The 12,500-nt window shown below is 43.0% G+C and overlaps 2 protein-coding genes across 2 annotated transcripts in view; one reads left to right on the forward strand and one right to left on the reverse strand.

Moving 5' to 3' along the window:
- The window catches only part of plaa (phospholipase A2-activating protein), an 11,142-nt gene extending 5,124 nt beyond the window's left edge, over positions 1 to 6,018 (reverse strand). Inside the window, exons 1-6 of the mRNA XM_012822052.3 lie at positions 5,786 to 6,018; positions 4,403 to 4,596; positions 4,183 to 4,283; positions 3,671 to 3,791; positions 877 to 1,044; positions 453 to 588 (exon numbers count right to left, since the gene is read on the reverse strand). Of these exons, the coding sequence (XP_012677506.1) occupies positions 453 to 588; positions 877 to 1,044; positions 3,671 to 3,791; positions 4,183 to 4,283; positions 4,403 to 4,596; positions 5,786 to 5,934 (869 nt within the window). The 5' untranslated portion in view covers positions 5,935 to 6,018. The remainder of the gene's footprint in view (positions 1 to 452; positions 589 to 876; positions 1,045 to 3,670; positions 3,792 to 4,182; positions 4,284 to 4,402; positions 4,597 to 5,785) is intronic.
- A 934-nt stretch (positions 6,019 to 6,952) lies between these two features.
- zdhhc21 (zinc finger DHHC-type palmitoyltransferase 21) overlaps positions 6,953 to 12,500 on the forward strand; it is a 23,177-nt gene continuing 17,629 nt past the window's right edge. Inside the window, exons 1-4 of the mRNA XM_012822046.3 lie at positions 6,953 to 7,042; positions 7,835 to 7,904; positions 8,306 to 8,611; positions 9,171 to 9,269. Coding sequence (XP_012677500.1) covers positions 8,458 to 8,611; positions 9,171 to 9,269 — 253 coding nt within the window. The 5' untranslated portion in view covers positions 6,953 to 7,042; positions 7,835 to 7,904; positions 8,306 to 8,457. The remainder of the gene's footprint in view (positions 7,043 to 7,834; positions 7,905 to 8,305; positions 8,612 to 9,170; positions 9,270 to 12,500) is intronic.

The raw sequence follows: 12,500 nt of genomic DNA on the forward strand, positions 1-12,500 counted from the left end.
AGGAAGAGTCACCATGGTTACCCACGTGCATTCCGTCCATGTGCCTGTGTGCATTTCTCAAGTTTCTCCTGTAGCCATTTAGTCATAATAACAAATAAGACATGTGCCATTTATTTTTTATGTCTACTTTTTTTTGTCATGAATGACAAATGTTTGCTTGTTCCCTGAAGAATTCCCTGCTATGCGTGGACACTTAATCACTACTAAATACTTGGATGTTGATTTATAAAAGTAGCAGAAAAGCAGAAAAACAAACAACACAGAGACCATGCATGTGTAGAAAGGACAGTGCACCATATGATTGTGTTGCTAGGCTACATGTCTGTTATATTCCACCCAGGAAGCACATTGTTCCTGATCATGTCTACGCCTTTCCTGCTCTGTAAGTCAGCTGGAGGACAAACGTCTGCTACATGAATACATGTAAATGTGGTCAGCATAGTGGGCGGTACCTGGCGCCCACTGCAATGTCCCCATTGGCCAGCAGACAGCAGCACCAAACTGATTGGGCGGGCAGGCGGATGGTCTGAACGCAATCGCCCTGCCTCCACACCCTCACTGTTCGGTCCTCTCCTGTGCTGATGAAGTCTGAGAGGGAGGGATGGCGAGACACAAGAGAGGGAGAGAGAGACAGAGGGAGAGAAACAAAGATGGTGGAGGGAGAGAGAGGAAGAGAGAGGGATGGATAGAAACGCAGAGAGACAGGGAGAGAGTGAGAGGAAACAATTAGAAAGACACACAGAGACAAAGATGTAGCCAAAATCACAAAGACAATTGTCCTAATGAGTATACATACAATGATACACACGTTATCTATATTTGTAATAAACATGAACTAGTTAGTGATTTATATTGTGTGTGTGTGTGTGTGTGTACCTTGTCCGTTGGGGAAGACAGACAGACTGTAGATGTAGTTGGTGTGACTGTAGTACACCTGCACACACTCTCCCGTCACCATCCAGCGCCGGATGCTGGCGTCGTTACTACAGGAGAAGAACTCCACATCACTCACCACCGCCAGGCCACGCACACAGTCCTCATGACCTGGGAGGGACGAGAGAGGGAGAGAGAGAGAGAGAGAGACAGTAAACATCAATACAACAAGCACTTAGACAGTTAAGTGTTTATAAATAATTACTTTATTTTATATTACTTTACATTAGCAGTTAACATGGTATGGTGGACTCTTCTCAACCCCAAATGGCCTTCTACAGCTAAATGACATAGCAGGTCAACAGCGGTGTATTAATGCCCTCAGACTGACTCAACCTCCAGCACACAAACTCCATTTCTATTCTATATTACTAGTGTAAGCACAGACATCTTATGAGAAGTTGTTTTTGTCTGAATATAGTATAGTATATGACACACCCTGTCTACCTTACTCATCAGAAGGAAAATCAGTCTCACAATTCACACTACTGCCTATGCAGACTATAACCAAACACTGGGAAATAGTGCACCCTAGTGGCTATTCGCAGACACCACAACTAAGTCTGTCAGGTATAGCGATTATTTGAGCTGACCTCAATCATTTTGCATAATCGTCATATTTGCAACACTATTTCCATGTAAGGCTGACAACATTGTGACCTCAGTGACGTGACCAATTAAGGCATTAAGCCAGTTAAGGTCAATATAGTGTTCTTTGCCCAGAATCTACCTAGCCAGTGAGAAGCATGATTGGCTGTGGTTGGTTTGGGCCATAGCACATTGTCAGTAAATTGTTAATTTCAGTTGTTGTTTATGTCATTTCTGCCCTGTGCAATTTTTGTTTGCAAATCCTAAAAGACAAACAGAAATGTATATGTTCCCATGTTCAATGCCAATACATGGCTCTTCTTCTTTATAAGGTGTTTAAACTATGATTAGGGTTATACTATAATAGGGTTATACTATAATAGTGAACAGAAAAAGATAATTAAATCATTAATTGCAATTATTTGTAAACTAAAATGTCACAATCTGGACAGCCCTAACCACAACAATGCAGCAGCTTCTGCAAGCACAAACCTGAACTTGGCAAGAATAATTAGATACCACGTGGAAGTAGCAATTACAAAACCTAACACACTCAACTTCTGGTAAACATTCTGTACACTTCCCTACTGGGGGAAACCTTCTGTTGTCCTTCAATGCCCGCTTGTGTTTAGTAAAATTCTGTATTCCATTGGCACTCTCTCCTCACCCTTATAAATTCTCCAGTGAGTATCCCGTACAACTTGCCACCTCAGGAGACCCTGTTTTTGTAACAAATCTCCATTACTGTGCAACGATACCCTCTCCTCTCTCCTCCCTGAAGACCCCGGTAAGCATCCATCAACTGCTACAGTAGGTCACTCTGTTGGTAATAAACCCCTAATGTTCTGTGAGGTACTCAATCAGCCCTTTCTTCTCTCCCTTTTAAAGGAGAACTGTGGTATATTTTTTTTAGCCTGGGCCCTATTTTCCCATCTTTTTTGAGTCAACATTTTCACTAGGGACAAAAACGATCAAAATCAGTCCAGTATTGAGTAAGAACGCTACAACCACCGACCGCCAGCATCTATGTCAAAGTTCACGGCTTGTTTTCACCACTGACAGGCTCATAATGTTATTAGAAGTGGAAAGGATCCCTACAGGGACAGACCTGTGTCTGTTTACCTCAATGACTGTATAGAAACTGTTGAAAATGACTGTTTCTACAGTCATTAGTTCCTCCGGACCAGACCAGATAGAAGAAGCGAAAGATAAACTAATGTCTGTAGAAACAGGAATTTTCAACAGTTACTGAGGACAGATTACCGATACTGGATCGATTTCCATAACATTTCTCCCTCATAAAAATGACACAAAAAGATGGGAAAATAGGGTCCAACATAAAAATACCGGCGTTCCTCTTTCTAAGCATCATCTCCAACACTTGCGTTGAGAAGCACAGTTCTTTATGGGCATCCATCTCTCCTCCATGAGCCCACTCTCTCCTTGAAAAGTGACACAGCACACAAGTGACACAGCAATGACAAAACACAACACACGAACACTAAACATCTCGCACACCTCCCACTGAGAAAGACAGTGGTATGCCGTGATGGCCTCTTCTCCCTAAGTGTCTCCTCTCCTGTTCTGTTCTGTTCTCACTAAGCCTCATCTCCTCTTCTCTTCTCTCCTCTCCTCTCTTCTTCTCTTCTCCTTAAGCCTCCTCTCCTGTTCTCCCTAAGCCTACTCTCCTCTCCTCTTCTCTTCTCTTCTCCTTAAGCCTCCTCTTCTCTCCTGTCCTCTCCTCTCCTGTCCTGTCCTCTCCTCTCCTGTCCTCTCCTGTCCTCTCCCTCCTTAATTCTCTGGTAAGCATCCTGTAATTCCCCATCATGGGAGACCCTCTGTTTGCTAAAAATGTCTGATTTACCAATTTCCTCTCCAGTCTGTCTTCACCACCTTAAAGCCTCTGGTAAGTATCCCGTACAACCCCTGCAGTGGGAGACTCAGTTCTTTATGGACATGTACCAGTACGCTGTGACTTCCTAACTCTTCCGTAGTGGGATCCACCAGTGAAGGTCCTCTCACAACCGCTAATGACATCCACTCTCCCACCATTGGAGAGGATGAATGTCCACCAACAGTCGTAAACTAATAACATCACAAATGCCCTCTACTCCCCAACTTCTTCTCTCCCACACCAAGTGGGACTCACCAGTGAAGGTCTTCTCACAGCGGCCTGCCTTCCACAGCTTGATGGTTTTGTCTGCGGATCCGGTCAGCATTAGGCCCTGTTCCGGCAGGATGACCACCGCCCACACTGCAGCAGTGTGTCCCTACAAGGGTACAGGGTTGGACATAAATAAACACAGTGGGGATTGAACAGATGTACTGTATGGTAAAGATTCAAGATTCAACTCAGGAAAACCTGTCTAAACCTCGAGACCAAACAACACACAGTAAAGATGAGAGAATGATGAGAGGGGACATTCCTAAACCTAAGTAGGGACTTGGGTAGTGCTGCTTCATTCAGTTCAAGTTCAAATGGCCAACCATGAAACTATTTCTGGAGTGCTGAGATCACATCAAACCCTGAATGCCATTCCAGGCACCAGTGCAGCGATGAGTTTACCGTACCTGCAGAGTCAACATGCACTTGACTTAAGTAGGGACTGTGGAGTCCCGAGATCATAACAAACCCTACATACAGCGATGGCTTTACCGTACCTGCAGAGTCATCATGCACTTGTCGTTGAGCCACACCTTGGCTGTGGTATCCCAGGAGCCGCTCAGCAACGTCCCGAACTTCCCCGCAGAGAGTGAACACACTGCGGGCCGGAGAATAATGCAGAGAGAAAGGAGGTCAGGTTTCACAGCATTAGATTACAGCACTTACTGCTTGCAGAAACTGATCAAGACACTCTAGCAGAAGACTACATGTTATTACCTGTATTCTTATGGCCCTTGAGGACATACAGGGGGTCTGGTCTGTCGAGGGAAAACACGCAGATATTGTGATCGTTGCCTCCTGTCACTATGAGCCCGCGGGGGTAGGTTTCATTGGCCGATATGATGCAGACGCAGGAGACGAAGTTCGTGTGGCCGTTCATACAATGCATTTCCGAGAAGCCTCCACTAGAGCTGCAGGAAGACGGCAGAATGTTGGATGAGGAAAAGGGCAAAGTCACAGAAATGTTCAACTTTATAAAACCTCACACTGCTGTTAAGTTGATATCTACCATGTATTCATTGACCAGCATATCTAAACCACAAGCACTACAGGTCAGAGGGTTTTGTTAAAAGTTACATGTTTATCCAAAATCAACATTTTTTTTAAAGATTAGCTAAATGAGGAAACAGACGGTAAATAACAATGTAATGGTTAGGGGTCAAATCCATCAATAGGTGGACATGGAGGAATAAAAAAAAGAAATGACTGTACAAAATATTTAACCGGTGTACTAACATTATAAGACTTATAAGATCCACCAAATGGATTTGATCCACAAGGCCTCTCATGTGTTTTCTATGGATACTTTATTCATAACATCCAGTAACAGAATTGTGAAAGGCACAAAAAAATGATGATGGAAGGCTTATCAATAAAATAAATGGATATATTTTTGTGACCGACGGCACATGTGGAGTAGCCTAGTCCTTATTTTCCTAGTAATTACATAAATATTAAAAACTGTCCTACATCCTAGAAGCATTTAGAACTCTTAAACTCAACCCAAGATACAAGCAGATATATGTAAAGTGTTGGCTTGTGGACTGTTAATTGTAAGTTGTAACGTCAGTCACCCTATATTAATTGAATTACTGGAAAAATGAAAAAAAAAATTCTTTGATTATTATTCTATGCTTATTACTGAGATATAGTCCTTAAATTGTGCTAGGTGCCATGTTCAAAGTTCACCCTCCAATTCGTAACGTCAGTCATGATGGATTCACCCTGAATTATTTGTTCATAAGTATATATATACATTTAGGATAAAAGAAAACTTGTCTTAAATCACCCACACGAACACTGGCCTGACTACCCAAGTCCTAGGGGATGTTTTCCAATTAGCCGGTTATAGCAGCGTTATACAGCTATGGCTTGTAAGGTAGCTATGAAAAGCAATGAAACCTATTTTCTGGAGCTCCAAATAGCAGCATAAACTGAACAATATACACAGAAAATACTGATTTGTAAACCAATTGACAGGTGTCAGCCAACAACCAAACCAATGTTATATACTTTCAAGTAACAAGCTAGCTAACGTTAGCACCTGTCAACACTTGAAAACAGGGAATCTAGCCGCCTAGGCTAGCGTTAGCATGCTACCTTGAATTTGGTACCCATACTCTTGCTGTTCTGTCCCGGGAGACCGACACAAAAGCCCCCTCGGGGAAAGCTGCCGCGGCAAGGCCCCTTACATCCATCTCATGCCCAGGGATGGAGCAACTTAGCCTATATGTACTAGAGGAAGCCATTCTCAGCGACTCTCGGACAATGAATTGACAGTTCCGAGAAGCTAGCGAGGTCCAACAATCAGTATCAAGTGAGCAGCAGCGTAAAATATGTCTGCTTCCGGGTTATCAATCGGTAAAATGTACCAGAATAAAAGCTACAACTCACCCAACATTTACATGTTGATATAAAAACTATATGTTAGGGCACAACGTGTGGATTATGCGTGCATTATGTCTCTTATATTACCTATATAAAAATAGCATTTGTGAACTATACAATACACCTTGATAGTAACTGGTCAAGCTGTCTGAATTTCAAAATACTCATCAGGCTACTCACTTCACTCATGCAAAACTTGGCAAATCTTGATTTTTTTTTTGCAGTGGTCTACATTGAGAACGAAAAAAGGAATCGTTAAGCCCGTCTTCAACCAATTGCTAGCCACTCAATTGTTCTTGTTTTTATACAGTAATGAATCTAACAGTAAAGGGCCAAAGTAATTTCTGTTTTTAAAACAAATGTATGCCATATTCCGTGGACTTTGCCACCCTCCAGTGTCAGCGCTGGTTTAAACAATTAAAAAAGAACAATTAATACCACAACCAACACTGCCAATGATTTGAGGTAAAATTGCTTAATAATAAAAATGGTTTCTTATTAAGCTTGTTTGCTCGCTTGCATACTTGCAAGAGTGATTCTGGGCCATAGGTGCACCAATCAATATGGTGCACCAACTATTTGTGGTCTATGTGCCCAGCATGTACACGCCCATACTGTCTCTTCAAAACAGTCGACGAACTATAACGCTTCAGCGGAAGTGAGGTATTAATATATTAATATATTATTATTCGAAACAGCTGTCATACCCAATTAACCGTATTTTTTGTTATTTTCGACATACAATAAACTATCATTTCTGGCTGGTGTGTAATGTAAAACTATATCATCCCAGAAATTATGTTTTAATTAATTATTAAAAACCCTGTCAAACAGGTTCGACCATATTGATAAGGTCACTCCCATTTAGGATACCATCCAGTGGTTGCTAGTGTCTACCACAGCAACGGAGCGGAAGCGGTTGACAGTTCTTTCATTCACTGCTGTGACACCCACCATCGCAGTCAACAAGTAAGTGTGAGACACATTTGCCTTTTGCTTGGTATTGTGTTTAATACTCAATGTTGGAGCGTTGTATTTCAAATAACGGATATTATCTTTGCTCATCTGTCAGCCAAGGCTATGTATTAGCCTACTAGCACAGGCTTCCCAGTGTATCCAAGCTAACGTAAGACAACATCAGCACATGTTGCCCAGCCATAACCATCTATGCAACTTTCCAACGAAACCGTGTATCAATGTCAGCTTGAATCGACATATAAATGACAAAGTTTTTCATACAGTACTGTGGGTGTGTCTATTTATTGCACCTGTGTACCTGTAGGTTGATATGGTAAATAATGACAGCTTGCTAACGAGCTAGCTAACGAATCATAGGTCTCCATACTCAGGAAGCTGTCAATCGTTAGCTATATCAAATGTAGGTACTGCCATGATGAAGGTGGATCCATAGTGGGCTGCGTCTCAGAGCTGATTGTGGTGCAACGGGAGGTGCTGATGTGTACTCCGCGACGTATTAGACATCTAGGAGTAAGAGAGGCATATGAAACAGAAGTCTCCTTTGTGAACGTTCTAGAAATGTTTCTGTTGTAATCATTATTCTTGAAGGAGGAAAATAATTTGTTGGATGAATCATGAATCACTTTAGGTTTCTTGTGAGTGTGTGTGTGAGAGAGAGAGAGAGAAAGAGAGAGAAAGAGAGAGGGAATTGACATTAGTGCTTTTAAACATGTCTCCAACAAACCACAGTTATGAATCTTACATGAACCTTACATTAATCTGTGTGTGTGTGTTTTCCCCCAGCCCTGCCGATGGCATTGGCAGACGCGATGCATCTGTGTGAGGCGCTCTGAAGGAACCTCATTGTGTCTCGGTGAGTGTCTGATAAGCATTATCTTCTGAATCTCTGCCCTTTAACCTCTCTCACAGCGACCTAACCTGCCACAAGTATGCAGCCCATCCTGTTGTACAAATACAAGTGTAGGCTTGGCATTGCTCATAGAGGCTTGGCTAGGCTAGGCTTCCCTGTCACAGAGATGTATTCATGTTGGGTTAAGTACTATAGTGTCCACAGTATCTGTTAGGTGTCTGTAGATTGTGTCTGGAACAGCTGCTGTTATTGTTGTTGTTGTTGTTGTTGTTTTTCATTTGGATGGTCCTATCGATCCCTTTTGTCAACACGTGACTGTTTCGATGGAGAGTTGATGTGGGCACTAATGCCAGTTTCATGTTTCTCCCTTGGGGTTTGGGACTGTTTCTGTTCTGCTTCTGCAGCCTCCATGCCTCCAGCATCCACCTGACGGGACCAACGCTGGCGCAGAGTTCGGGCTCCGATTCCCGCTTGCGGTTGAGTGACTGACGGACAGCCCCACCGCCCAACTCCATCTCCTCTTCCTCATCCTCCTCTTCCTCCTCCTGCAGCCAGGATGAAGTTCCGCCTGCACTTTGTGGTGGACCCCATGGGATGGTTCTGCGTGTCCGCCGTCTTCTCTGTCTGGCTCTACAACACCGTCTTCATCCCCATGCTCGTTCTCTTTCCACACTACAGAGAGGGACACATACCCTGGGCTCTGGTTGTCTGTAAGTACCTTCCTGCAGAGGGCCAAGGTCGTAGCAGAGGTGGTTGGTTTATTTGGAACACAGATGTCACAGACTTCTACAGTACGGCAGAAAGATGGACCGTTACCACATTTTTACTGGCTGGTAACCGTTGAGCTATAATCAAATTTTAATTGATTATCAATTATTACTGCCAAGCAAAGGGAAAACTTCACGTTTGTCCTGGTGATGGCAACAGTATGGGGATGCACAAAATGGGCCGGTAGCTTTAAGGCTGAGAGGTTTTTGAAGCATTGAAACTTTAGTGCTTGTGTAGTTCAGACTGCTCGAGACGCTTCTGCAACGCCATGAGACTCAGAGGCTCTGTCAGTTCATTTAGATTGCGTAAATAACACCTGACATTGTCTCAAGGCGTTTTGCAAAGCCTGTATGTTAGCTCGCATAATTTAGTGTATGTCTGACATCATGAAACCAGTGGGACTAGCTCATCGGCTGATAAGGCAACTGTGTGGAACCATCAGGGCTTGATGGCACGAAGGGGGTTACAGACGGTGGCTTCACTTCCTGTTTGTGCTTACAGGTTATTTCCTGGCATCTCTCTTCTGTGTCACGGCGTTGCTGAGGTCATCTACTGCAGACCCAGGCAGGCTACCCCAGGACCCTCACATACCTCACTCAGGTATGAGCACATTCACCAATAACACTCTCACCTGAGCCATATCAACCCGGTACAATAACACTCTCACCTGAGCCATATCACTCAGGTAGAATAACACTCTCACCTGAGCCATATCAACCCGGTACAATAACACTCTCACCTGAGCCATATCACTCAGGAACAATAACACTCTCACCTGAGCCATATCACTCAGGTACAATAACACTCTCACCTGAGCCATATTTCTCTCTCTATATCACTCTATATCACTCAGGTACAGTCAATAAGGTACCACCACACACTCACGTGAACCTTATCACTAAGGTGACAACACACAATCTTACCTGACCCATACAATTCGCACTCCAGGGTGGTAAAAAAACAGGAAACCAGGGAAAGTTACAAGCACAAGGTTCAAGTGACAAATCAAAAGCTCTGTGGGGCTGGGCCCACTCTTATTACAAGCACGTCACTCATCATTGCCACCAGATGGCGCTGTTACTCTTGCAGTAACTGTTACCTTGACAATCTTTATTGTCAGCTGTCGCTAAATGGTCAAGTTGTAAAGTGGAGAGTATGACGTACGGTGGTGACCTTACTGGAAGACCTAACAGGAAGGAAGTGGCTGCTGCACCTGTGGTGGATGTTGTATTGAGGTATGAGTTCAATTCTGAGTTTCTATTAGAGGTAGGATTAGGTGAAGTTGTATTTTATGTAGGAAAAGTGTTCTCAATGCACAGGCCAACAGGATACACTGGATACACAAGGTTTAGTTTGGAGTTTGCATCAGAATTGATGTCCTAACTTAAGATGGTGTTGGGGTAAGACGTGTGGTTTGTACACGTTCTGAAACCTATATGATGTTCTGTTGGAATTTCAAATCTGAAATTCAATTCAATTCAATTCAATTCAATTTTATTTGTATAGTGCTGATGAAACCGAATGTTGCTGTTTTCCGGTTGTGGCAGACATGAACTGAGTGCCCCCCCCAGATAGCCTCCTTCCTGCTATCAACAACCCCCTCTCCCCTTTCACCCTTTGTCCTTCTGTTCTCCCCCCCCCCCGTATTCTACCAGACTGAATGGTATAAAGGCCAACACCTTCCTACAGTCAGGTAGGCCATTCTAGAGCAACATACTCAGAGGGTGTCTCTACGCTGAATTAAACTCCAGAAATCCTTGCTATGTCTTCCGGTCCGTTCTTCAAGTTTGGCGTGCTCATTAGATTCTATCAGCAACACGCTTAGAGGGTGTCTCCACGCTGAAATAAACTCCAGAAATCCTGGCTATGTCTTCCGGTCCGTTCTTCAAGTTTGGCGTGCTCATTAGATTCTATCAGCAACACGCTTAGAGGGTGTCTCCACGCTGAAATAAACTCCAGAAATCCTGGCTATGTCTTCAGGCCTGTTCTTCAAGTTTGGCGTGCTCATTATAGTGCCATCATCAGTGCCAACATCATTCAATTCAATTCAATTCAATTCAATTCAATTCAATTAAAAATGCCCATGTGATTTTTAGCAGCCAACTATAATGAACTATTTTTTATTGTTACATAATCTAATCTGTATCTAATATCACCACAAATGTATCATATGGAATTTTCTGTATTCGATGTACATTCTTTTCTCCCCACTAGATGGCAGTCTAATGCTTGCAAATTAATAATGGCCTTAACCATGGGTGCATAGTGTATGCATTTGTGTAAGTGTCAGATTATGCATAGTGTTGCATAGACTACACAGTTCTATATGTTTGTATTTTGCACACATTTTAATATTGTCAGTTCATGTTAGCGTCTGGTCGTTTATAAGTTAGCACAGTTTCAGCCTGATGAATACTGGATATGTTTACCATTATGCAAGCCGTGTTCATGATGATTTCAGGTTAGGGGATCTTTGTTCAGTTACAGCACTTTTAGTTCCTAAGCGCTAAGCATGTCTGTTTAAGTTTGTCTGCTCTGACTGTAAATAGGCACAAACACCATTGCACAGAGGGTGGATAATCTTCAGCAATCCAGGACAATGAGGGTTTTGTTAGTAGATTACAGTTTGTCATTCCATCTAAAATACAACTTATTCTGATAAAAAAAAAGAACCATGTTTTGTCCCATATTTTGTCTTTCCTTAAAATTTAATAACGAGGTCAAGAGCAGTGAGATACGGATTAGGGGAACAGCATGTACTCATGGAAACCTAATTTACAGATGATGGAGAAGACATGGGTACTGCGCAGGGATGTCCACCTACCAGAGTTTGCTCAGCATTCGTCTACAATATTTTACACTCGGAACAGGGGGGGGGTCTGCTCTCCTACTGTAGGTCTTTTTAAACATCTCTCTATCCACAGAAATCTGCTATATAGTATTTCATATCTCATTCCTATTTAAATTGAATCGAATTGGATTGTATCGAGTCATTAGCTTGTGAATCAAAATTGAATCAAATCAAGGCCAATACCCAGCCCTAGTCATTTCCATAACCCATTTCAAAGTCTTGTTAAGATGCCTCTCCTTATGCCTGGGACATGCCATGCTGTGGCATCCACAACTCTGAAAGTTGTCATGACAATATATTTACCTCGTTGATAATTATCATTTCATCAACAGTCATTGAATACTGACTATCATGATGCCTTTTGACACGCTATGTCATCTGTCGTGACTTGTTAATGACGAGGTTGTGTCAGTCGCATGATGCAGGGTTGAAGGGAAGTGTCCCCACAGATGTGTCCAACACCTTACACAGCCACTTTATTTCAAGTGAGCCGGAAGCCTAAAGGACGATCTGATTAAGATGTCCTTCTGTGAAATGGGATGTCAGCGTCTTTAAGGCTAGGCTATGTGTCTTTGGTTTGATCACCTTTTAACGTGGAGCCCCTCGACCCCCACCCAATCATATACACACACACACACAAGGATATATACAAATGGACGTGACCAACAGCGTGACGTGACGAGGGTTAGATAAATCATAAGACATAACGCAAAACATATCTGACATGAAAGCTCTGTGTGTTTTCTGCTGACGCAGTGCCTGTATGTGAGCGTGTAGACTGGGCTTTATCGACGTGGTTCTTTAGGTCGTCTGGTCCGTCTGGCCTCTGCATCCCTTGGTTAGACCATCTCTTGACCTTCGGGCTTATCCGGGCTTAGCAGCAACACAGGCAGACCTCGTCTGTGTGCCTTGGTCTGGTCATTTCCCTAAATTCGTCTCCGGGTTTGTTTTTTTTTCACACGCCCTCGGCTTGAGTCCTA

This window comes from Clupea harengus, chromosome 18 (genome assembly GCF_900700415.2).
Source record: "Clupea harengus chromosome 18, Ch_v2.0.2, whole genome shotgun sequence".
In the NCBI taxonomy this organism is placed as follows: domain Eukaryota; kingdom Metazoa; phylum Chordata; class Actinopteri; order Clupeiformes; family Clupeidae; genus Clupea; species Clupea harengus.